Genomic DNA, 26,713 nt, shown 5'->3' on the forward strand with positions numbered 1-26,713 from the left:
AGTAGATGTCGACACGGATACTGACACCAGTGTCGACGACGATGAGTCAAATTTAATGCCCGTTAAGGCCATTCACTGCATGATTGAGGCAATGAAAGAGGTGTTAAATATTTCTGATTTACATCCAGGTACCACAAAAAAGGGTATTATGTTTGGGAAGAAAAAACTACCTGTAGTTTTTCCCCCGTCAGATGAATTAAATGAAGTGTGTGAAGAAGCGTGGGCTTCCCCTGATAAGAAATTGGTAATTCCTAAGAAGATACTAATGGCGTTCCCTTTCCCGCCAGAGGATAGGTTACGTTGGGAAACACCCCCTAGGGTGGATAAAGCGCTCACACGTTTGTCTAAAAAGGTGGCACTACCGTCCCAGGATACGGCCGCCCTTAAGGAACCTGCTGATAGAAAGCAGGAGGCGATCCTGAAGTCTGTATATACACACTCAGGCATTATACTTAGACCAGCTATTGCGTCAGCATGGATGTGCAGTGCTGCCGCTGCGTGGTCAGATAAACTGTCAGAAAATATTGACACATTAGACAGAGACACGATTCTGCTAACAATTGACCATATCAAAGACTCAGTCTTATACATGAGAGATGCACAGAGGGAAATCTGCCGGCTGGCATCTAAAGTAAGTGCATTATCCATCTCTGCTAGGAGATGCTTATGGACTCGCCAGTGGACTGGAGATGCAGATTCCAAAAGGCACATGGAAGTTTTGCCTTATAAAGGGGAGGAATTATTTGGGGATGGTCTCTCCGACCTAGTTTCCACAGCAACGTCTGGGAAGTCAGCATTTTTACCCCATGTCCCCTCACAGCCTAAGAAGGCGCCATTTTATCAGGTTCAGTCCTTTCGGACCCAGAAAAACAAGCGGGGAAAAGGAGGGTCTTTTCTGTCTAGAGGCAGAGGTAGGGGAAAAAGGCTGCAGCAAACAGCAGGTTCCCAGGAACAAAAGTCCTCCCCCGCTTCCTCTTCCAAGTCCGCCGCATGACGGTGGGGCTCCACAGGCGGAGCCAGGTACGGTGGGGGCCCGCCTCATGAATTTCAGCGATCAGTGGGCTCGCTCACAGGTGGATCCCTGGATCCTTCAAATAGTATCTCAGGGATACAAGCTGGAATTCGAGGCGGCTCCACCCCACCGGTTCCTAAAATCTGCCTTGCCGATTGCTCCCTCAGACAGGGAGGCGGTGCTAGCAGCGATTCACAAGCTGTATTCCCAGCAGGTGATAATCAGGGTACCCCTACTTCAACAAGGCCGGGGTTACTATTCCACACTATTTGTGGTGCCGAAACCGGACGGTTCGGTGAGACCCATTTTAAATTTGAAATCCTTGAACACATACATAAAAAAATTCAAGTTCAAGATGGAATTGCTCAGGGCGGTTATTGCAAGCCTGGACGAGGGGGATTACATGGTATCCCTGGACATCAAGGATGCTTACCTGCATGTCCCCATTTACCATCCTCACCAGGAGTACCTCAGATTTGTGGTACAGGATTGCCATTACCAATTCCAGACGCTGCCGTTTGGACTCTCCACGGCACCGAGGGTATTTACCAAGGTTATGGCGGAAATGATGATACTCCTTCGAAAAAAGGGAGTTTTAATTATCCCATACTTGGACGATCTCCTAATAAAGGCACGATCCAAGGAACAGTTGTTAGTGGGAGTAGCACTATCTCAGGAAGTGCTGCGCCAGCACGGCTGGATTCTGAATATCCCAAAGTCACAGCTGGTCCCCACGACACGTCTAATGTTCCTGGGAATGATTCTGGACACAGTCCAGAAAAAAGTTTTTCTCCCGGAGGAGAAAGCCAGGGAGTTGTCTTCTCTAGTCAGAGACCTCCTAAAACCAAAACAGGTATCGGTGCATCACTGCACGCGGGTCCTGGGAAAGATGGTAGCTTCTTACGAAGCAATTCCATTCGGCAGGTTCCATGCCAGAATTTTTCAGTGGGACCTGTTGGACAAGTGGTCCGGATCGCATCTTCAGATGCGTCGCTTGATAACCCTGTCCCCAAGAACCAGGGTGTCTCTTCTGTGGTGGCTGCAGAGTGCTCATCTTCTGGAGGGCCGCAGATTCGGCATACAGGACTGGGTCCTGGTGACCACGGATGCCAGCCTACGAGGCTGGGGGGCAGTCACAAAGGGAAGAAACTTCCAAGGACTATGGTCAAGTCAGGAGACTGCCCTTCACATAAATATTCTGGAACTAAGGGCCATTTACAATGCCCTAAGTCAAGCAAAATCCCTGCTCCTACACCAGCCGGTGCTAATCCAGTCAGACAACATCACGGCAGTCGCCCATGTGAATCGACAGGGCGGCACAAGAAGCAGGATGGCAATGGCAGAAGCCACAAGAATTCTCCGATGGGCGGAGAATCATGTACTAGCACTGTCAGCAGTGTTCATCCCGGGAGTGGACAACTGGGAAGCAGACTTTCTCAGCAGGCACGACCTCCACCCGGGAGAGTGGGGACTTCATCCAGAAGTCTTCCAAATGATTGTAAATCAATGGGGTCGTCCACAGGTGGACATGATGGCGTCCCGCCTAAACAAAAAACTAGAGAGGTATTGCGCCAGGTCAAGAGACCCTCAGGCGATAGCTGTGGACGCTCTAGTGACACCGTGGGTGTACCGGTCAGTTTATGTGTTCCCTCCTCTACCTCTCATACCAAAGGTATTGAGAATAATAAGAAAGCGAGGAGTAAACACAATTCTCGTGGTTCCGGATTGGCCAAGAAGAGCGTGGTACCCGGAACTTCAAGAGATGATCTCAGAGGACCCGTGGTCTCTGCCGCTCAGACAAGACCTGCTACAGCAGGGGCCCTGTCTGTTCCAAGACTTACCGCGGCTGCGTTTGACGGCATGGCGGTTGAACGCCGGATCCTGAAGGAAAAGGGCATTCCGGAGGAAGTCATTCCTACGCTTATTAAAGCCAGGAAAGAGGTCACAGCAACTCATTATCACCGCATATGGCGGAAGTATGTTGCATGGTGTGAGGCCGAAAAGGCCCCAACGGAGGAATTTCAACTAGGTCGATTTCTGCATTTCCTGCAAGCAGGAGTAAATATGGGCCTAAAACTGGGCTCCATTAAGGTACAGATCTCGGCTCTGTCGATTTTCTTTAAAAAAGAACTAGCTTCAGTACCTGAAGTTCAGACATTTGTTAAAGGAGTGCTGCATATTCAGCCCCCGTTTGTGCCCCCTGTGGCACCTTGGGATCTCAACGTGGTGTTGAGTTTCTTAAAATCACATTGGTTTGAACCACTAAAAACCGTGGATCTGAAATATCTCACGTGGAAGGTGGTTATGTTATTGGCCTTGGCTTCTGCCAGGCGAGTATCAGAATTGGCGGCTTTGTCCTGTAAAAGCCCTTATCTGATTTTCCATATGGATAGGGCAGAATTGAGGACTCGTCCCCAGTTTCTCCCAAAGGTGGTGTCAGCGTTTCACCTGAACCAGCCTATTGTGGTGCCTGCGGCTACTAGGGACTTGGAGGACTCCAAGTTGCTAGACGTTGTCAGGGCACTGAAAATATATGTTTCCAGAACGGCTAGAGTCAGAAAATCTGACTCGCTGTTTATCCTATATGCACCCAACAAGCTGGGTGCTCCTGCTTCTAAGCAGACTATTGCTCGTTGGATTTGTAATACAATTCAGCTTGCACATTCTGTGGCAGGCCTGCCACAGCCAAAATCTGTCAATGCCCATTCCACAAGGAAGGTGGGCTCATCTTGGGCGGCTGCCCGAGGGGTCTTGGCTTTACAACTTTGCCGAGCTGCTACTTGGTCAGGGGCAAACACATTTGCAAAATTCTATAAATTTGATACCCTGGCTGAGGAGGACCTGGAGTTCTCTCATTCGGTGTTGCAGAGTCATCCGCACTCTCCCGCCCGTTTGGGAGCTTTGGTATAATCCCCATGGTCCTTACGGAGTTCCCAGCATCCACTAGGACGTCAGAGAAAATAAGAATTTACTCACCGGTAATTCTATTTCTCGTAGTCCGTAGTGGATGCTGGGCGCCCATCCCAAGTGCGGTTTATCTGCAATACTTGTACATAGTTACTGTTAACTAAATCGGGTTATTGTTGAGCCATCTGTTGAGAGGCTCTGTTGTTTCATACTGTTAACTGGGTTTCATATCACGAGTTGTACGGTGTGATTGGTGTGGCTGGTATGAGTCTTACCCGGGATTCAAAATCCTTCCTTATTGTGTACGCTCGTCCGGGCACAGTATCCTAACTGAGGCTTGGAGGGGGGTCATAGTGGGAGGAGCCAGTGCACACCAGGTAGTCTAAGATCTTTCTGGAGTGCCCAGCCTCCTTCGGAGCCCGCTATTCCCCATGGTCCTTACGGAGTTCCCAGCATCCACTACGGACTACGAGAAATAGAATTACCGGTGAGTAAATTCTTATTTTTTATCGCTCCTGATACACCTCGTCCATCCCATTCTCAATTGCTGTATTACCACTGCATATCTTATATGTGCCATTACACTTCTTATTTATGCTTTCATCATGCGGCCATCATCCCCCCATCCTTTTCTGCAGCCATCATCACCCCCATCCTTGTTTGCTGCCACCATTCCCCTGACATTGTTTCTTATTCAGGGTCCATAGGCATCCACAGGAAGACCTGGTGGAGACCAGGACAGGAACCGAACAGTTAAGCTTTTGGAAGCTCCCAGGGTGCACTGGACCTCCTCTTCTTATACCTCATCCACAACTCGCGCATTTCAGTTTCTATTTGGTGCCAGTAGGAGCTGGTCACCGGTCAAATTTCTTATTATTTTAACTTTTTTCTATCTTTTTACTGAGCAAGCAGCACTAGGCAGTCTCTGGGATGCCAGTGCTGCTGCCCCATCACCCCCGCCAGTGCCGCAACTCCAGTCATGGTGAGGAAACTTTTGGTGGGGACCCCTGTACACCCAGATTAGCATGGCACGCAGGGGACCCGGGACTGCCACCGGAGCAAGGGGAGGTCAGTGCTTGCTCAGCGGTCCCTCACCCAGCCTAGGGCGCCATTCCGCAGAGATCTTTCCACTCTGGGCTGCTGCTCCTCTACGCTCTTCCCTCACAGAGATACTGAGCCACCATTTTAAACAGCTCTGCAGGTCTCCAGGAACACTGGGACCAGTCTCCCTGTATACATCTCCCTGGAGCAGGGTTATACACAGCGCTAATTCCTAGCAGCTACTGCAGCTGTGTAGTTGACTTTAGTGCCCATTGCAGTTAAATTGTGATTTCTCTGACGTCCTAGTGGATGCTGGGAACTCCGTAAGGACCATGGGGAATAGACGGGCTCCGCAGGAGACTGGGCACTTTAAAAGAAAGATTAGGTACTATCTGGTGTGCACTGGCTCCTCCCACTATGACCCTCCTCCAGACCTCAGTTAGATTTCTGTGCCCGGCCGAGCTGGATGCACACTAGGGGCTCTCCTGAGCTCCTAGAAAGAAAGTTTATTTTAGGTTTTTTATTTTACAGTGAGACCTGCTGGCAACAGGCTCACTACATCGAGGGACTAAGGGGAGAAGAAGCGAACCTACCTGCTTGCAGCTAGCTTGGGCTTCTTAGGCTACTGGACACCATTAGCTCTAGAGGGATCGACCGCATGGAACTGGCCTTGGTGTTCGTTCCCGGAGCCGCGCCGCCGTCCCCCTTACAGAGCCAGAAGCAAGAAGAGGTCCGGAAAATCGGCGGCAGAAGACATCAGTCTTCACCAAGGTAGCGCACAGCACTGCAGCTGTGCGCCATTGCTCCTCATACACACTTCACACTCCGGTCACTGAGGGTGCAGGGCGCTGGGGGGGGGCGCCCTGAGCAGCAATAAAAACACCTTGGCTGGCAAATATATCACAATATATAGCCCCAGAGGCTATATATGTGATAAATACCCCTGCCAGAATCCATAAAAAAGCGGGAGAAAAGTCCACGAAAAAGGGGCGGAGCTATCTCCCTCAGCACACTGGCGCCATTTTCTCTTCACAGTGCAGCTGGAAGACAGCTCCCCAGGCTCTCCCCTGTAGTTTGCAGGCTCAAAGGGTTAAAAAGAGAGGGGGGGCACTAAATTTAGGCGCAATATTGTATATACAAGCAGCTATTGGGAAAAATTCACTCAATATAGTGTTAATCCCTAAATTATATAGCGCTCTGGTGTGTGCTGGAATACTCTCTCTCTGTCTCCCCAAAGGGCTGTGTGGGGTCCTGTCCTCAGTCAGAGCATTCCCTGTGTGTGTGCGGTGTGTCGGTACGTTTGATGAGGAGGCTTATGTGGTGGTAGAGCAGATGCCGATAAATGTGATGTCGCCCCCTGTGGAGCCGACACCAGAGTGGATGGATAGGTGGAAGGTATAAACCGACAGTGTCAACTCCTTACAAAAAGGCTGGATGACGTAACAGCTGTGGGACAGCCGGCTTCTCAGCCCGCGCCTGCCAGGCGTCTCAAAGGCCATCAGGGGCTCAAAAACGCCCGCTCCCTCAGATGGCAGACACAGATGTGGACACGGAGTCTGACTCCAGTGTCGACGAGGTTGAGACATATACACAATCCACTAGGAACATCCGTTACATGATCCCGGCAATAAAAAATGTGTTACACATTTCTGACATTAACCCAAGTACCACTAAAAAAAAAAAAAAAAAAGGGTTTTATGTTTGAGGAGAAAAAGCAGGCAGTGTTTTGTTCCCCCATCAAATGAGTGAATGAAGTGTGAAAAAGCGTGGGTTCCCCCGATAAGAAACTGGTAATTTCTAAAAAGTTACTGATGGCGTACCCTTTCCCGCCAGAGGTTAAGTTACGCTGGGAGATATCCCCTAGGGTGGATAAGGCACTCACACGTTTGTCAAAAAAGGTGGCACTGCCGTCTTAGGATACGCCCACTTTGAAGGTACCTGCTGATTTAAAAGCAGGAGGCTATCCTGAAGTCTGTATTTACACACTCAGTTACTAGACTGAGACCTGCAGATAGTGCTGCTGCAGCGTGGTCTGTGACCCTGTCAAACAGGGATACTATTTTGCGAACATAAGAGCATATTAAAGACGTCGTCTTATATATGAGGGATGCACAGAGGGATATTTTGCCGGCTGGCATCCAGAATTAATGCAATGTCCATTCTGGACAGGTGATGCTGACTTTAAAAGGCACATAGAGCCTTATAAGGGTGAGGAATTGTTTGGGGATGGTCTCTGGGACCTCGTATCCACAGCAACAGCTGGGAAGAAAATTTTTTTACCTCCGGTTTCCTCACAGCCTAAGAAAGCACTGTATTATCAGGTACAGTCCTTTCGGCTTCAGAAAAGCAAGCAGGTCAAAGGCGCTTCCTTTCTGCACAGAGACGAGGGAAGAGGGAAAAAGCTGCACCAGTCAGCCAGTTCCCAGAATCAAAATTCTTCCCCCGCTTCATCTGAGTCCACCGCATGACGCGGGGGCTCCACAGGCGTAGCCAGGTACGGTGGGGGGCCGCCTCAAAAATTTCAGCGATCAGTGGGCTCGCTCACAGGTGGATCCCTGGATCCTTCAAGTTGTATCTCAGGGGTACAAGCTGGAATTCGAGGCGTCTCCCCCCCGCCGTTTCCTCAAATCTGCCTTGCCGACAACTCCCTCAGGCAGGGAGGCAGTGATAGAGGCAATTCACAAGCTGTATTCCCAGCAGGTGATAGTCAAGGTGCCCCTACTTCAACAAGGACGGGGTTACTATTCCACACTGTTTGTGGTACCGAAACCGGACGGTTCGGTGAGACCCATTTTAAATTTGAAATCCTTGAACACATACATAAAAAAAAAAAATCAAGTTCAAGATGGAATCGCTCAGGGCGGTTATTGCAAGCCTGGAGGAGGGGGATTACAAGGATGCTTACCTACATGTCCCCATTTGCCATCCTCACCAGGAGTACCTCAGATTTGTGGTACAGGATTGCCATTACCAATTCCAAACACTGCCGTTTGGACTGTCCACGGCACCGAGGGTCTTTACCAAGGTAATGGCAGAAATGATGATACTCCTTCGAAAAAAGGGAGTTTTAATTATTTTATTTTATTATTATTTTTATTATTTTAATTATCCCGTACTTGGGCGATCTCCTTATAAAGGCGAGGTCCAAGGAACAGTTGTTGGTCGGAGTAGCACTATCTCGGGAAGTGCTACAACAGCACGGATGGATTCTATACATTCCAAAGTCACAGCTGGTTCCTACCACACGCCTACTGTTCCTGGGGATGGTTCTGGACACAGAACAGAAAAAAGTGTTTCTCCCGCAGGAGAAAGCCAAGGAGCTGTCATCTCTAGTCAGAGACCTCCTGAAACCAAAACAGGTATCGGTGCATCACTGCACACGAGTCCTGGGAAAAATGGTAGCTTCTTACGAAGCAAAATTCCATTCGGCAGGTTCCATGCAAGAACCTTTCAGTGGGACCTCTTGGACAAGTGGTCGGGATCGCATCTTCAGATGCATCGGCTGATAACCCTGTGTCCAAGGACCAGGGTATCTCTACTGTGGTGGCTGCAGAGTGCTCATCTTCAAGAGGGCCGCAGATTCAGCATACAGGACTGGGTCCTGGTAACCACGGATGCCAGCCTTCGAGGCTGGGGGGCAGTCACACAGGGAAGAAATTTCCAAGGACTTTGGTCAAGTCAGGAGTCGTCCCTACACATAAATATTCTGGAACTGAGGGCCATTTATAATGCCCTAAGTCTGGCAAGGCCTCTGCTTCAAAACCAGCCGGTACTGATCCAATAAGACAACATCACGGCAGTCGCCCATGTAAACCGACAGGGCGGCACAAGAAGCAGGATGGCGATGGCAGAAGCCACAAGGATTCTCCGATGGGCGGAAAATCACGTCTTAGCACTGTCAGCAGTGTTCATTCCGTCAGTGGACAACTGGGAAGCAGACTTCCTCAGCAGAAACGACCTACACCCGGGAGAGTGGGGACTTCATCCAGAAGTCTTCCAACTGTTGGTAAACCGTTGGGAAAGGCCACAGGTGGACATGATGGCGTCCCGCCTAAACAAAAAACTAGATATTGCGCCAGGTCAAGGGACCCTCAGGCAATAGCTGTGGACGCTCTAGTGACACCGTGGGTGTACAAGTCGGTTTATGTATTCCCTCCTCTGCCTCTCATACCAAAGGTACTGAGAATAATAAGAAAACGAGGAGTAAGAACGATACTCGTGGTTCCGGATGGGCCAAGAAGAGCTTGGTACCCAGAACTTCAAGAAATGATATCAGAGGACCCATGGCCTCTACCGCTCAGACAGGATCTGCTACAGCAGGGGCCCTGTCTGTTCCAAGACTTACCGCGGCTGCGTTTGACGGCATGGCGGTTGAATTCCGGATCCTAAAGGAAAAGGGCATTCCGGAGGAAGTCATTCCTACGCTGATAAAAGCCAGGAAAGAAGTAACCGCAAACCATTATCACCGTATTTGGCGAAAATATGTTGCGTGGGTGAGGCCAGGAAGGCCCCAACAGAGGAATTTCAGCTGGGTCGTTTTCTGCACTTCCTACAGTCAGGAGTGACTATGGGCCTAAACTTGGGTTCAATTAAGGTCCAGATTTCGGCTCTGTCGATTTTCTTCCAGAAAGAACTGGCTTCACTGCCTGGAGTTCAGACATTTGTAAAGGGAGTGCTACATATTCAGCCCCCTTTTGTGCCTCCTGTGGCACCTTGGGATCTCAACGTGGTGTTGAGTTTCTTAAAATCACATTGGTTTGAGCCACTTAAAACTGTGGATTTGAAATATCTCACGTGGAAAGTGGTCATGTTATTGGCCTTGGCTTCGGCCAGGCGTGTGTCAGAATTGGCGGCTTTGTCATGTAAAAGCCCTTATCTGATTTTCCATATGGATAGGGCAGAATTGAGGACTCGTCCCCAGTTTCTCCCTAAGGTGGTATCAGCTTTTCACTTGAACCAACCTATTGTAGTGCCTGCGGCTACTAGGGACTTGGAAGATTCCAAATTACTGGACGTAGTCAGGGCCTTAAAAATGTATATTTCCAGGACGGTTGGAGTCAGGAAAACTGACTCGCTTTTTATCCTGTAGGCACCCAACAAAATAGGTGCTCCTGCTTCTAAGCAGACTATTGCTCGCTGAATTTGTAGCACAATTCAGCTGGAGCATTCTGCGGCTGGATTGCCGCATCCTAAATCAGTAAAAGCCCATTCCACGAGGAAAGTGGGCTCATCTTGGGCGGCTGCCCGAGGGGTCTCGGCTTTACAACTTTGCCGAGCTGCAACTTGGTCAGGGGCAAACACGTTTGCTAAATTCTACAAATTTGATACCCTGGCTGAGGAGGACCTGGAGTTCTCTCATTCGGTGCTGCAGAGTCATCCGCACTCTCCCGCCCGTTTGGGAGCTTTGGTATAATCCCCATGGTCCTTACGGAGTTCCCAGCATCCACTAGGACGTCAGAGAAAATAAGATTTTACTCACCGGTAAATCTATTTCTCGTAGTCCGTAGTGGATGCTGGGCGCCCATCCCAAGTGCGAATTGTCTGCAATACTTGTATGTAGTTATTGCCTAACTAAGGGTTATTGTTGTGAGCCATCTGTTGGGAGGCTCTGTTATATTTCATACTGTTAAACTGGGTATGGTATCACGAGTTATACGGTGTGATTGGTGTGGCTGGTATGAGTCTTACCCGGGATTCAAAATCCTTCCTTATTGTGTCAGCTCTTCCGGGCACAGTATCCTAACTGAGGTCTGGAGTAGGGTCTTAGTGGGAGGAGCCAGTGCACACCAGGTAGTCCTAATCTTTCTTTTAGAGTGCCCAGTCTCCTGCGGAGCCCGTCTATTCCCCATGGTCCTTACGGAGTTCCCAGCATCCACTACGGACTACGAGAAATAGATTTACCGGTGAGTAAAATCTTATTTTTGCATTGTATGTGACTTATGCTAGCTCTGCTGTCTGCCATTTTTTGCTGTACTTTTATATAGCTTTCCCTTCTCTCAGTAGCCCTTGGTTACTTGTTGTATGCAGAGTTTTATATGCAATATAGAGGCAGCCCTCAACGGACTTATAGCAGACATAGCAACTGGACCCACACCAGTAGTGTGAGCTTTCGAACATTTAATCCTTTATCAGAAAACCGGGATTATATATGTAGAGTTATCATTGTAACATACTACGTTTAGTTACACATCACATATTGCTGTATAGTGTGTACACTTTCCTTGCAGCTACATCTAGCAAAGGATCTAAACAACCTCAGGACCCTACACTGGTGTCCTGTAGGACCTGTTCAGCAGGTTTATCACCACAGGATGTTTGCCAAGATGGTCAGTGTGCCTCTTGTTATGCACCACCAGGTCAGTCAGCCCCTCCAATTCCAGCACAGGAGCCTCCTTGGGCTTCTTTTCCAATATGCTGAACAAATTGTGGACCATATTGCTGCCCCATCCATAGCTCCCCCTATGGGTCTGCCTACACAATTGCCGCAACATATTTATCATCCTATACCATCCCAACCTGTCCCTCCATGGATGGACATGTTTTGTGCCTCTGTGCAGAGCCTGCAAGCAGTGTCTACAGCCTTCCAGGGCTGGGTTCCTGGGCCTACGACCACAGCACCTAAGCATGTGCTGCCATCATCACAATCCACACCACTCTCAGATTCTAAGGAATCCTCTGCTGATGCATAAAATGCTGATCAATCTGATTCTGACCTCCTCTCTGGGAAGGAAGAGGTTCAGACAAATGTGGCTGCTTTGGTGAGAGCGGTTAAATTCACCCTTCAGTTGGAAAATGGAGAACCGACACCCAAAGCAAAAGACCCTTTATGTAAATGCCAGAAAGTAGTCGTGGCAGAATTTCCCGATTCAGATCACTTCACTGAGACTATGGGTGAAGCATGGAAAACGCCTAGCAAGAAATTCCATGTGCTTCCCCAGCGGCTGTCGGGATCCCGGTGTTCGGCCCTTGTACATAAAATGCTCAGTTCCTTTTATCCATTACCTGCTGCTAATTCTATAAAATGGGAAAATCCCCCTGTGGTGGATTCTCATGTGACACTTAGTAAAGAGCTCCACTTTACATATCCCTACAGCATCTTCCCTGAGGGAGTTACCAGATAGACAGACGCATGTCTCAAGTCTTTATACACACTGGGGCCACTTCCAGACCAGCCACTACTACGGCATGGGTGGCTAAGGCTATTAAAAACCGGGCTGATGCCCTTGAACAACTGTCTTACATTGCTAACATCAGGGATGTAGCCTTTCTCTTACGTCCTAGAGGATGCCCGGGTTCCATTTAGTACCATAGGGTATAGACGGGTCCTTTGGGAGCCATGGGCACTTTAAGAGTTTAATAGTGTGGGCTAGCTCCTCCCCCTATGTCCCTCCTACCAGACTCAGTTTAGAAAATGTGCCCGGTGAAGCCGGTCACATCTAGGGGAGCTCCTAGGAGTATTTCTAGTTTTATGTTTTTTTTAAAGAGTTAGGTACAGGGAGGCTGCTGGCAACAGCCTCCCTGCTTCGTGGGACTTAGGGGGGAGTAGGATCCAACCCTAGAGGTTAATGGTTCTCTATCTCTGCTGACAGGACACTGAGCTCCTGAGGGTGCTGATCACTAGCCCACGAGACGACCGCTCACTCCCGCAGCACGGCGCCACCCCCAAACAGAGCCAGAAGATGGAGCGGTGAGTATGACGCCGGCGCTCCGGTAAGCGGGTCACCGGCGTGAAATGTTGGCATAAGGGTTTGAGCGCAGCCCTGTGAAGCTGCGCTCCGGAGGGCTCAGCGGTACAAGGTGCCGCGCTGTGAGGGGCCCCCTGAGCTAGCGCACAGACCCTACACTGGCATACAGAGCCTAACAGGGGCTAATCCCACTGTTAGCAACCACATTTACCTCAGGCCAGTATAATCTCAGCAGCGGGAATACTCGCCATTACAGGAGGCGGAGCTTCTTCCTCAGAGCGGATCCAGCACTCACCAGCATCATTTTCTCCCTGCAGATCATACTACAGAGACGCTGACAGGGAGCGCTGCCCTCCTCTTTACTCCGCGGTACCAGGGTGTTATGGGGGGGGGGGGGGGAGTGTTTTAGACATAAGTGTTTATCCTATTAAGGTTACTCAGTCAGCGCCGGCCATTTCTTATATGTAACTGCCGACTGGGGCTCCTTATACTCTGTGTCTCTCTGAAGGTACTCTGGGGAAACTGTATCTGACATTTTCCTGTGTGTGTATAAGTGTGCAAATCCCACATTACCATGTCTAAGGACTCTTTGTCCTGCACAAAGTCTATCCCATGTACTCAGGATTGTCATGTACCCTCTCAACCTACTCAAATTGAACCCCCTTGGGTGTATTCTATAGGGCAGGCTTTCCCAACCACGGTCCTCAAGGCACACCAACAGTGCAGGTTTTAGTGATATCCAGGCTTGAACACAGGTGACTTAATTAGTAGCTCAGTTATTTTGATTTAACCATCTGTGCTGCAGCCTGGATATCACTAAAACCTGCACTGTTGGTGTGCCTTGAGGACCGTGGTTGGGAATGCCTGCTATAGGGGAACTGATATCCCAGATGTCTTCTAGGGTGTCGCACACTGAGAATTTAACACAGGTTTTACAACAATCTGTGGTGGTTTTAAAGCACTCTGCTCCCGCTACCTCATCTACAGCCCTTACTACATACCCTAAAAAGTGTGCTGTTGCACAGATTATGCAAGCCGACACGGATACCGACTCTGATACAGGTGACGGTGATGGGGATATGCAGGGGGGGACGCATCCCTTGCTAAGGGGGTGCAACTCATGATTGAGGCCATTAGATGCATTTCACACATTACTGAAAAAGTTCCCGAGCAGGTAGAGGAGGCTTATTTTACTGACAATAAGAAATCCTCCCTTACTTTCCCCGCTTCCAAGGAGTTAAACGCCTTATTTGAGACGTCCTAGGAAAACCCAGAGAAAAAATTCAGGGTTCTCATTGCTTTTCCTTTCCCAGAAGAGGATAGGAAAAAGTGGGAAAATCCACCTGTAGTAGACTCTTCTGTATCTAGGTTGTCTAAAAAGGTGGTTTTACCTGTCCCTTGTTCAACCGCTTTAAAAGAGCCGGCTGACTGCAAGATTGAGACTACGTTCAAATCACTATACACTGCTACAGGCGTGGCGTTACGGCCCACTATTGTGTGTGCATGGATCTCTAAAGCCATAGTAAAGTGGTCAGGCACATTACTACAGGAATTAGATGCTATGGATAGGAGTGACATTGATTTATTTTTACGTCACATACAGGATTCTGCAGGTTTCATGGTGAAGGCCATGAAGGATGTTGGCCACCTTAATGCACGGGCTTCTTCAATGGCTGTCTCGGAACGCAGAGGACTCTGGCTGTGCCAATGGTCTGCGGATGAGGAATTCAACAAAAGTGTGGAGAACCTCCCCTTCACAGGTCAAGCTCTGTTTGGGGATGCATTAGATGCGTGGATCTCCACGGCAACTGCCGGTAAGGCAACCTTTCTTCCCTCCGCAGCGCCGCCGGCTACGAAATCTTATCCTACGTCTACAATGCAGTCCTTTCGGACCGCAAAAGTTAATAAGTCCAAACCCCTTTCCACCTTCTTTAGAGGAGGTTGAGGGAAATCTAGAAAACCTGCACCAACATGTTTCCAGGAATCTACGGCATGACGGTGGATCTCCCAGCCTGGAGATCAGGCAGGTCTAAGGGATTTCAGTCACGTCTGGGCATCATCATGCCTAGATCCCTGGGTACAAGACATCGTTGCCCAGGGGTACAGACTGGAGTTTCAAGAACTCCCACCTCACAGATTCTTCAAATCAGGCTTACCAGCTTCACTGACAGAAAGTGCTATCCTACAGGAAGCCATTCAAAAATTGGTTCACACAAATTTAATTGTTCCAGTTCCACTTCACCTACAACACAAGGGTTATTACTCAAACCTGTTTGTGGTACCGAAGCCGGACGTTTCGGTAAGACCGATATTAAACCTGAAGTCATTGAACCCCTACTTGAGGGAATTCAAATTCAAGATGGAGTCACTGAGAGCGGTGATCTCGGGTCTGGAGGAGGGGGATTTCCTGGTATCCCTGGATATCAAGGATGCGTACCTTCACGTTCCGATCTGGCCGCCTCACCAAGCTTCTCTGAGATTTGCGCCACTAGACTGTCACTATCAGTTCCAGGCGCTGCCATTTGGCCTCTGCACAGCACCGAGGGTGTTCACCAAGGTCATGGCAGAGATGATGCTACTCCTCCTCAAGCAGGGAGTGAACATAATTCCATATCTGGACGATCTGCTGATAAAGGCGACTTCAAGGGAGAATCTGTTACAGAGCATTGCTCTCTCAACTCGACTACTCCAGGATCACAGGTGGATCCTAAACCTTCCAAAGTCACATTTGAGCCGACAAGGAGACTGTCCTTCCTGGGGATAATCCTCAATACGGAAGTGCAGAGGGTGTTTCTACCGTTGGAGAAAGCGTTGGTGATCCAATCGATGGTCCGGGATGTCCTGAAACCTGCCCGGGTATCGGTTCATCAGTGCATTCGCCTTCTGGGGAAGATGGTTGCCTCTTACAAGGCTCTACAGTACGGAAGGTTTCATGCACGGTCCTTCCAACTGGTTCTCCTGGACAAATGGACGGGATCTCATCTTCACATGCACCAGAGGATACGCCTGTCGCCGAAAGCCAGAATTTCGCTCCTCTGGTGGCTGCAAACCTCTCACCTTCTCGAGGGCAGACTGTTCGGGATTCAGAATTGGATCCTTGTAACCACGAATGCAAGTCTCAGAGGTTGGGGAGCAGTCACCCAAAGGGAAAACTTCCAAGGAAAGTGGTCAAGTCTGGAATCCATCCTTCCGATAAACATTCTGGAACTATGAGCCGGGCCTCCTACAAGCAGCACATCTTCTACAACAGGCATGTCCAAACTGCGGCCCTCCAGCTGTTGAGAAACTACACATCCCAGCATGCCCTGACACCGCTTTAGCATTCTCTGACAGCAAAACTGTGTAGGGGCATGCTGGGATATGTAGTTTCACAACAGCTGGAGGGCCGCAGTTTGGACATGCCTGTTCTACAAGATCAAGCCATTCAGGTCCAGTCGGACAATGTAACGATGGTGTCCAAAATAAACCGACAGGACAGAACGAAGAGCAGAGCCGCAATGTCAGAGTTTACAAGGATCCTCCTCTGGGCAGAAAAGCACGCAATGGCGCTGCCAGCAATCTTAATTCCGGGAGTTGACAACTGGGAAGCGGACTTCCTAAGCAGACACGATCTCCATCCAGGAGAATGGGGCCTCCATCCGTTTGTGTTTGAGGAGGTCACAAGTCATTGGTGTGTACCTCAAATAGATATGATGGCTTCCCGCCTCAACAAGAAGCTTTGGAGGTACTATTCCATGTCGAGAGACCCACAGGCAGTGGCGGGTGATGCCCTAGTTACTCTGTGGGTGTTCAAGTCAGTGTATGTGTTCCCTCCACTTCCACTAATCCCAAGGATTCTCAAACTAATAAAAAGAACAAGAATTCAGGCGATCCTCATTGCTCCGGACTGGCCAAGAAGGGCTTGGTACGCGGATCTTCTGGAATTACTGCTGGAGGATCCGTGGCCTCTTCCTCTTCGCGAGGACCTTCTGCAATAGGGGCCGTTCGCTTATCAAGACTTACCACGGCTACGTTTGACAGCATGGAGGTTGAACGCCTGATTTTAGCTCGGAAGGGCATTCCGAAAAGGTCATTCCTACCCTGATACAGGCTAGGAAGGGAGTAACATCTAAACATTACCATCGGATTTGGAAAAAGTATGTGTCTTGGTGTGAATCCAAGAAGTTTCCTACGGTGAAGTTTCAACTGGGACGGTTTCTACTCTTTCTGCAAGCATGTGTGGATGTGGGCCTACGCTTGGGCTCCATAAAAATCCAGATTTCGGCCTTGTCCATTTTCTTCCAGAAACAGTTGGCTGCTCTCCCTGAGGTTCAGACTTTCTTGAAAGGGGTTCTGCACATCCAACCACCGTTTGTGCCGCCTACGGCACCGTGAGATCTTAATGTGGTGCTGCAGTTCCTGCAATAGGATTGGTTTGAGCCTTTGCAGGAGGTAGAACTCAAGTTTCTCACTTGGAAGTTTGTCACACTGTTGGCATTGGCATCTGCTAGGCGTGTGTCTGAATTGGGGGCCTTTTCCTACAAGAGCCCCTACTTGATTTTCCATGAGGATAGGGCTGAGCTCAGAACGCGTCAGCACTTTCTTCCAAAGGTTGTGTCAGCTTTTCATATCAACCAACCTATTGTGGTGCCAGTTGCTACTGACTCCTCAATTACTTCAAAGTCCTTGGATGTTGTAAGGGCTTTGAAAATCTACGTGAAAAGGACTTCTCATCATAGGAAATAAGATTCTCTGTTTGTCCTTTATGCTCCCAACAAGATTGGGTGTCCTGCTTCTAAGCAGACGATTTCTCGCTGGATCAGGTTTACTATGCTTATTCTACGGCAGGCCTGCCGTGTCCAAATTCTGTTAAGGCCCACTCTACACGTAAAGTGGGTTCTACCTGAGCAGCTGCCCGGGGTGTCTCGGTCTTCCAGCTTTGCCGGGCAGCTACTTGGTCAGGGTCAAACACGTTTGCTAAGTTCTACAAGTTCGATACTTTGGCCTCTGTGGACCTAAAGTTTGGTCAATCTGTTCTGCAGGAGCCTCTGCGCTCTCCCTTCCGTACTGGGAGCTTTAGTACATTCCCGTGGTACTAAATGGAACCCCAGCATCCTCTAGGACGTAAGAGAAAATAGGATTTTAATTACCTGCCGGTAAATCCTTTTCTCGTAGTCCGTAGAGGATGCTGGGCACCCGCCCAGTGCTTCGTATTCCTGCATTGTTACTTGGTTCAGTACTGCCTTGTTTCTTGGTTAAGTACTGCATTGATACTTGGTTAAGTATTGTTGGTTCAAGTGTTGCTGAATTGTTTCAAGTTGGTTAGCTTGGTTTTCCTTTTGTTATGTGTGAGCTGGTGTGAATCTCACCACTATCTGTGTATTTCCTTCTCTCGAAGTATGTCCGTCTCCTCGGGCACAGTTTATAGACTGAGTCTGGTAGGAGGGGCATAGAGGGAGGAGCCAGCCCACACTGTTAATCTCTTAAAGTGCCCATGACTCCTAGTGGACCCGTCTATACTCCATGGTACTAAATGGAACCCCAGCATCCTCTACGGACTACGAGAAAAGGATTTACCGGTAGGTAATTAAAATCCTATTCTTACATAGATGAGGTGGCCCTAGATACCGCCCTGCTGTCCTCCAAGGCTTCAGCTACCTCGGTAATAGCCCACGGCATTGTGTGGGTTCGCTCCTGGTAAGCACACTCAGATTCTAAGAAGGCCCTAGAATCACTACCTTATACAGGTGAATTTCTTTTTGCACCAGAACCTGACAAATTTGTCACTAACCTTGCAGCCTCAGCATTCACTATGCCATCTCTGACTTCTTCCTTTCGGTCCTTTTGCCCTCAGGACAAGGGTAGAGGTCAAGCCTTCCCATGACTCAAATTTCACTAAGGCCTCTAAGCTCTGACTGGGGGACCGCCTACCAAGGTGGGAGGCAGACTTCTTCCATTCGCCCATTCTTGATATCCGGCTACCACGGATGCTTGGGTGCAGGAAGTGGTCTTCCACGGGTACACAGTCTCCTTTTCTAAGATGTCCTCTCAGACAATATTTTCACACCAGTCCTCCAGGAGACCTGAGCAAAGCCAGGGCTCTACATATGGTTATTCACTTCTTACTACAATCAGGAGTAATAATTCCTTTCCCCAAGTCTCAATGGGGCAAGGGTTTTTATTCAACACTCTTTTTGGTTCAAAAACCCAATGGGCCTCATCGGCCCATACTCAATTTTAAAGTTACTAAACAAATACCTCAGTACCCAGGTTTCGTATGGAAACAATCGGTTCCATTATCCTTGCTATGTGGCCTCGGGACTTTATGGTCTTACTAGATATACAGGACGTTTACCTACATGTACCTATAGCGCCCTCTCACCAACAGTACCTATGGTTTGCTGTTTTTCACCAACATTTCCAGTTCCAAACTCTGCCTTTAGGCCTTTCCATGGCCCCACGGGTATTTACCAGAAATCATGACCACTATTACTGCTTAGATTCATTTTAAAGGGATCAGAATTATCCCTTACTTGGACAACCTCCTCATTCTGGCACACTCCCCAGAGATCCTCAGCCATCATCTCCAGGTGACCATATAATTTCTACTATAATAGAGTCACGGTTGGCTGATCAACTGCCCCAAGTCCTCCCTCATCACATCTCAGAGCATGTTACATCTCGGGGCCCTGCTAGATACTCAGGTGCAATGCATCTGCCTGCCTTCAGATAAGATTGCAGCAATATGTCTACGTATACGCCAGTTGCTACACAGTCACAGGGTATTAATTCACTGTGCCATACAGATCCTCAGCTCCATGGTATCCACGTTCGACATGGAGGAATATGCCCAATTCCACTACAGGCCTCTACAATGCCTGATACTCACCAGGTGGAATGGACATCTCAAGCAGATCAAATCCCAGACAATGGTACTGCCTCAGGATGTTTAGATGTCTCTCAAATGGTGGCTGCAAACCGCCGCCCCGCCCACGATTCCTGCTCTGAACAACCACATATGGTTCGTGGCCAACATGGAAAAAATCACATATTATCTGCATGACTGCCCCCACAAATTTGAATTAGTTTGGGGCCCATGGTTAACCGCACGGCCCCTCTCAATATAAGATTCAAACCTAGCCTCTGACCGTGTCTCATCGACTTCCGAGCGGGACGCGCCTGGACCCTTCCTCCGGACGCCGCCACGCACTCTTAATACCTGAATGCCCCTGCATTACTACATATTATACAGGTATGCCTTTCCCATAAGTAGTGTTTATAACTATAGTGGTTAATCCAGCTGTTGTACCCCCACAACTACATAGAACGGACTTGTTATACCCTCTCTTCCCTTTTTTCTCTTCCTTTCCTCTCTCTCTGTTCCCCCTCTCCCCCCTCCCTCCACCTGTTGATGTTCCCATTCTCCCCTCTTATGCGCTCCTTATATGAGGAGAAATTTTGCTTAACTGCTTAACTATTCACAAAATAATTGAAAAACAGACACCTTGAAGACTGTTATGTACATTTTATTATGTCACTGTTTTTTCTCTGTTTTTTTGGTTATGTGCCATGTATTGTTGATCTCTCAGTCTATCTTGGTGTCAATAAAGAAAACTGTTTAAAAAAAAAATGGTGGCTGCAAACCTCCAAAATGGACAGGGGTCGACCATTCTGGATCCCAAACTGGGTTTTTCTCACGACGGACGCAAGTCTCCGAGGGTGGGGAGCTGTCACCGGCAATCACTCCTTTCAGGGCAGTTGGACTCCGACAGAAAGGACTCTCCCAATCAATATTCATAACTTCATGCAGTTTACAGAGCCCTCACTCTGGCTCAGGACCTACTGCAAGGTTCTCCGGTCCAAGTTCAGACAAGAGTGGCTTACCTCAATCATCAGGGAGGCACTTGCAGTGCCTCAGCATGGCAGAAGTGGCTCCAATTCTCGCCTGGGTGGAACTCCATTTGCCGGCCATCTCAGCTGTGTTCATCCCGGGAGTCCTCAACTGGGAAGCAGACTTCCTCAGTCGCCAGGATGTGTATGCCAGAGAGTGGTCTCTACATCCAGAAGTATTTCAACTTCTTCCAGAAGTTGACCTCATGGCCTCCAGCAACAATTACAAGGTGTCCGTATACAGGTCCAGGATGAGGGATCCAGATGCAGCCTTCGCAGATGCCTAATCAGTCAAAGTGCCCTTCTAAGTGGCATCTCTTCCCTTCGGTATCTCTCCTTCCCAGAGTCCTACACAAGTTCAAGGAAGAATGGCGGCATGATAATTGCTCCAGCCTGGCCAAGACGCCACTGGTTCACAGATCTTCAGTGTCTCTCCATAGACGTGCCATTCTCCCTTCCTTTACGACTGGTACTCTTGTCACAAGGGCCCTGTCTACACCTGGACCTGACCTGTCTGTCTTTGACGGTGTGGCTGTTGAGCCATTCCTTTTGAGGGATAAAGGACTCTCCAGTGCAGTCATTCAAACTATGCTCCGAGCGCGGAAGCCAGTGTCAACTCAGATCTATTACCACATATGGCACTTTTACTTCCAGTGGTGTGCTCAATGATACTATGACCCTCTAGAGTCCCGGATTTCGAGGCTTCTGGCCTTTCTGCAGGCTGGTCTGGACATGGGACTCCGCCTTCTCTTAAAGTTCAAATTTCTATTCTGTCTGGTTCCAGAAAATAATTGCTCATTTGCCGGATGTGCGTACTTTCCTTCAAGGAGTACTCCGGATTCAGCCTCCCTGTGTGTCTCCAGTGGCTCCTTGGTTTTTGTCTTTTGGTTCTTCGGGCTTTGCAACAGTCTCCTTTTGAACCGTTGGCCTTGGTTGACCTCAAATGGTTAACTGCAAAGACTCTCTTTCTTCTGGCAGTCGCCTCAGAATGCAGAGTCTCAGACTTTGGGGCGCTCTCATGCGTCTCCCCGTCCTAAGGACCAAACAGTGCTACCTCCCTAAGGCGGTATCCAGATTCCATCTCAAATAGAAAATCGTTGTTCCGGCTTTCCATACACCTGGCCTCTCCGCTGGGGAGGCGTCCTTGGGCGTGGTCCGTACTGTAAAACTGTACGTGGATCGTACTAGCTCCATTAGGAAAACTGATTCACTCCTTTGTGCTGTATGGATTCCATAAGTGCGATATTCCAAAACCAGTTACAGTATCTACTCATTCTACTCACTCTGTGGGACCTTCGTGGGCAGACTGTTGTGGCACGTCTGCTGAACAACTGTGCAAGGCAGCTACGTGATCTTCTGCCCACACATTTCTTAGGTTCTATGGCTTTGATATGTTTGCCTCTTAGGTTGCATCCTTTGCCCACGATGTCCTCCTTTCAACTTAGGAGTGTACCCTCCTGAATTCAACTTCTTTAGGACATCCCCAAGTTAATCCCTGTGGATACCTATGGACCCTGAAGTAGAAAATAAGAGATCTGGTAAAACTTACCTTTGTTAACTCTTTTTCTTCGAGGTAGATAGGATCCACAGGGCTCCCACCCTGACGCACCTGACTTCAATGTGTTACTCTTAATAGTTACCAGTGCCCATTTCCTGTTTGCGAGAGTGTATTTGCTGTGTATCATCCTTTTCCAGCTCCTGGTATGGGTGTATCCTGGGAGCTTCAAAAAGCTTAACTGTTTGGTGCCTGTTCTGGACTCCACCAGCATACTCCAAGGTAATCCCTGTGGATCTTATGGACCTCGAATAAAGAATTAACAGAGTCAAGTTTTACCATAACTCTTATTTTTTGCTGCCATCTTTGCCCCAATCTTGTTTGCTGCCATCATTCCCCATCCTTGTTTGCTGCCATCGCTGCCCATCATTGTTTGCCTCCACCGTTCGCCTTTCCTTCTATTTCTCCATCTCTCCTCATTCACACCATGACCCTACATGCATTACAGATTCAAACTATTTTTCCCTCCTGCCTCCTCTTCCTCCCCCAACCTCTCACTGAACTCCCTCCTAGTCCTCCACTGGCAAATGTATCCACATAATCTTGTGCAGTATTCCCATATATTTATTTTATTCTCAGCCGATGGAAACCACCACTGGAATACATCAGAGGAACATCTCCGTTTATCTCCAGATGATAAAATAGAAGATAACATCATAACACAAGATACTTCAGGAGAAAACCCTCTTACCTCAATTATACATTCAGTCTCTCATAGTGCAGATATATCATCAGCTACTTCTAAACATGAGGAATGTTATCCTGATAACACAGATCTTGGTCCATCTATCACAGCTCTCAGAGTAGATAGGGTGTTTCCCAGTTCTATAGATGGCAGATGTTTTACACAAAGCACAAAGCTTATATCCCATCAGTCAGTTAAGACAGGTGAGAGGCCATTTATATGCTCTGAGTGTGGAAAATGTTTTGCACACAAATCAGTTCTTGTTATACATCAGAGAATTCACACAGGTGAGAGACCATTTCCATGCTCTGAGTGTGGGAAATGTTTTATATACAAATCACATCTTGCAACACATCAGCGGATTCACACAGGTGAGAAGCAATTTCCATGTTCTGTTTGTGGGAAATGTTTTGCTGAGAAATCATATCTTGTTAGGCATCAGAGAAGTCACACAGGTGAGAAGCCATACCCATGTTTTATTTGTGGGAAATGTTTTATACAGAAATCAGATCTTGTTAGACATCAGCAACATCATACTGGTGAAAAGCCATTTCCATGTTCTGAGTGCGGGAAATGTTTTACACAGAAATCATATCTTGTAAGACATCAGAGAAGTCACACAGGTGAGAGGCCATTTCCATGCCCTGAGTGTGGGATATGTTTTATGCACAAATCACATTTTGTTACACATCAGCGAAGTCACACAGGTGAGAGGCCATTTCCATGTTCTATGTGTGGAAAATGTTTTATACAGAAATCACATCTTGTTACACATCAGAGAACTCATACAGGTGAGAATCCATTTCCATGCTCTGAGTGTGGGAAATGTTTTAGACAGAATTCTGATCTCGTTACACATCAGAGAAGTCACACAGGTGAGAAACCATTTCCATGCCCTGAATGTGGGAAATGTTTTGCAGATAAATCAGCTCTTGTTAGACATGAGAAGTGTCACACAGGTGAGAGGCAATTTCCATGCTCTGAGTGTGGGAAATGTTTTACACGGAAATCACATCTCATTACACATCAGAAAATGCACAGAAGAAGAAAGCAACATTAATGAACTGATAGATGTGAAGCATCAATACTTTATTGTGAAAACTGATCTTAATAAATGTTCTAAAAACAGATCTAAATTTGTTTACAGCGTGTGTACTCCGAGGTATATTGCCATCACTGAGTTCTAGGCAATTCTTTCTTTATATTGGTCCCGGCGGCCGCAGCAACACCCCGCAACTAGTCATCCCTGGCCGGGGTACCCTGGATAATGGGGTCCCCCCTCCAGGTCACCCAAGGCCCAGGGCTAAAGACCGAGGCTATTCCCGGCATCCCTGGCCTATGGTTGCCAAGGTAATAGTCGGATATGTGTTAAAAATAATTTAATATTGCTTTTTACTTGTGGATTTATATGTCCCAGCAAGCCTCCCCTGCATGCTGGTACTTTGAAAATCACAAGCACCAGCATGTGGGGCATTAAAGGGCATGCTGGTACCTGTAGTTCCACCTGTAAAGTAAATATTACAATAAACACAGTACACGGACACAGTGAAAGAACAACTTTAATGAAGCATCCATGCACACTCACTGACACTCGCACATACTTACCTACATCCCACGATGCCATTCACGTCCTCTTCTCCATATAGTAATCCATGTCACCTGTAAAAAAAAAAAAAAAACAACCAACAACCCAAAACATACCTATTCCAGTGTAGATCATGTCCTCTTTGATCTATATAGGTATCCCATGGGATAAAAAAATAAACGCTACTCCGTTCCAGTCTGTACTGAGGAGTTGCATGTGTTGCTTCATGCTGCCCTTCTGCGCGAATGATAGGGACCCAGGTGACAATGGGAAACCCCTGAGCCAATCACCTTAGAGCACCATAGGAGCTCCACTGGTGATTAGCTGTGGGCTCCCCATAGAGCTCAATGTTATGAAAACAACATTGAGCTCTATGGCAGGGAACCAGCGTGCGTGGCTGACCGCAAACTTAATTGAGCTAAACTACAAGGCTGACCAAGTTTAATGAAGTAACAGCCTCGGGCTTCTGCCCTTGAGTGCCCTTGTTTGGGGGGGGGAGTGCCCCTGCCAGGGATGACTAGTTAGGGGGGTGATGCTGTGGCCGCCGGGACCAATATAAAGGTGTTCCCTGGCTGCGGTATTACCTCCCTGGCTAGTTTAGCCCAGTGCCAATTGCAAAATTGTGGGGGACCACTACATCTTTTTTTCTCTAACGTCCTAAGTGGATGCTGGGGACTCCGTAAGGACCATGGGGGATAGCAGCTCCGCAGGAGACTGGGCACATCTAAAGAAAGCTTTAGGACTATCTGGTGTGCACTGGCTCCTCCCCCTATGACCCCCCTCCAAGCCTCAGTTAGATCTCTGTGCCCGAACGAGAAGGGTGCACACTAATACGCTGGGGCTTTACAAGCAGAATCAGGCACGGTGGGGGGCCCGTCTCAATGAATTTCAGCGCGCAGTGGGCTCACTCGCAAGTAGACCCCTGGATCCTTCAGGTGATATCTCAGGGGTACAAATTAGAATTCGAGACGTCTCCCCCTCGCCGTTTCCTAAAGTCGGCTTTACCGATGTCTCCTTCTGACAGGGAGACAGTTTTGGAAGCCATTCACAAGCTGTATTCCCAGCAGGTGATAATCAAGATACCCCTCCTGCAACAGGGAACGGGGTATTATTCCACACTGTTGTGGTACCGAAGCCGGACGGCTCGGTGAGACCAATTCTAAATCTAAAATCGTTGAACACTTACGTACAGAGGTTCAAATTCAAGATTGAGTCACTCAGAGCAGTGATTGCGAACCTGGAAGAAGGGGACTACATGTTGTCTCGGGACATCAAGGATGCTTACCTTCATGTCAAAATTTACCCTACTCACCAAGGGTACCTCAGGTTTATGGTACAGAACTGTCACTATCAGTTCAGACGCTGCCGTATGGAACACGGCACCCCGGGTCTTTACCAAGGTAATGGCCGAAATGATGATATTCCTTCGAAGGAAGTGAATTTTAGTTATCCCTTCCTTGGACAATTCCCTGATAAGGGTAAGATCCAGGGAACAGTTGGAGGTCGGTGTAGCACTATCTCAGGTAGTGTTGCGGCAGCACGATTGGATTCTCAATATTCCAAAATCGCACCTGGTTCCGACGACGTGTCTTCTGTTCCTAGGGATGATCCTGGACACAGTCCAGAAAAAGGTGTTTCTCCCGGAGGAGAAAGCCAGGGAGTTATCCGAGCTAGTCAGGAACCTCCTAAAACCGAGCCAAGTCTCAGTGCATCAATGCACAAGGGTTCTGGGTAAAATGGTGGCTTCCTACGAAGCAATCCCATTCGGCAGATTCCACGCAAGAACTTTCCAGTGGGACCTGCTGGACAAATGGTCCGGATCGCATCTTCAGATGCATCAGCGGATAACCCTGTCACCAAGGACAAGGGTGTCCCTCCTGTGGTGGTTGCAGAGTGCTCATCTTCTAGAGGGCCGCAGATTAGGCATTCAGGACTGGGTCCTGGTGACCACGGATGCCAGCCTGCGAGGCTGGGGAGCAGTCACACAGGGAAGGAATATCCAGGGCTTATGGTCAAGCCTGGAGACATCACTTCACATAAATATCCTGAAGCTAAGGGACATTTACAATGCTCTAAGCTTAGCAAGACCTCTGCTTCAAGGTCAGCCGGTGTTGATCCAGTCGGACAACATCACGGCAGTCACCCACGTAAACAGACAGGGTGGCACAAGAAGCAGGAGGGCAATGGCAGAAGCTGCAAGGATTCTTCGCTGGGCGGAAAATCATGTGATAGCACTGTCAGCAGTATTCATTCCGGGAGTGGACAACTGGGAAGCAGACTTCTTCAGCACGACCTCCACCCGGGAGAGTGGGGACTTCACCCAGAAGTCTTCCACATGATTAAAAACTTGACAGGTATTGCGCCAGGTCCAGGG

General features: G+C 48.5%; 1 protein-coding gene across 1 annotated transcript in view; it reads left to right on the forward strand.

Annotated features, from left to right (window-relative positions):
- Positions 1 to 26,713, forward strand: part of LOC135057107 (uncharacterized) — a 180,757-nt gene that overhangs the window by 34,545 nt on the left and 119,499 nt on the right. The window contains 1 exon segment of the mRNA XM_063963008.1: positions 22,649 to 23,812. Coding sequence (XP_063819078.1) covers positions 22,649 to 23,812 — 1,164 coding nt within the window.

The sequence above is a fragment of the Pseudophryne corroboree genome, chromosome 3 (assembly GCF_028390025.1).
Source record: "Pseudophryne corroboree isolate aPseCor3 chromosome 3, aPseCor3.hap2, whole genome shotgun sequence".
Taxonomy (NCBI): domain Eukaryota; kingdom Metazoa; phylum Chordata; class Amphibia; order Anura; family Myobatrachidae; genus Pseudophryne; species Pseudophryne corroboree.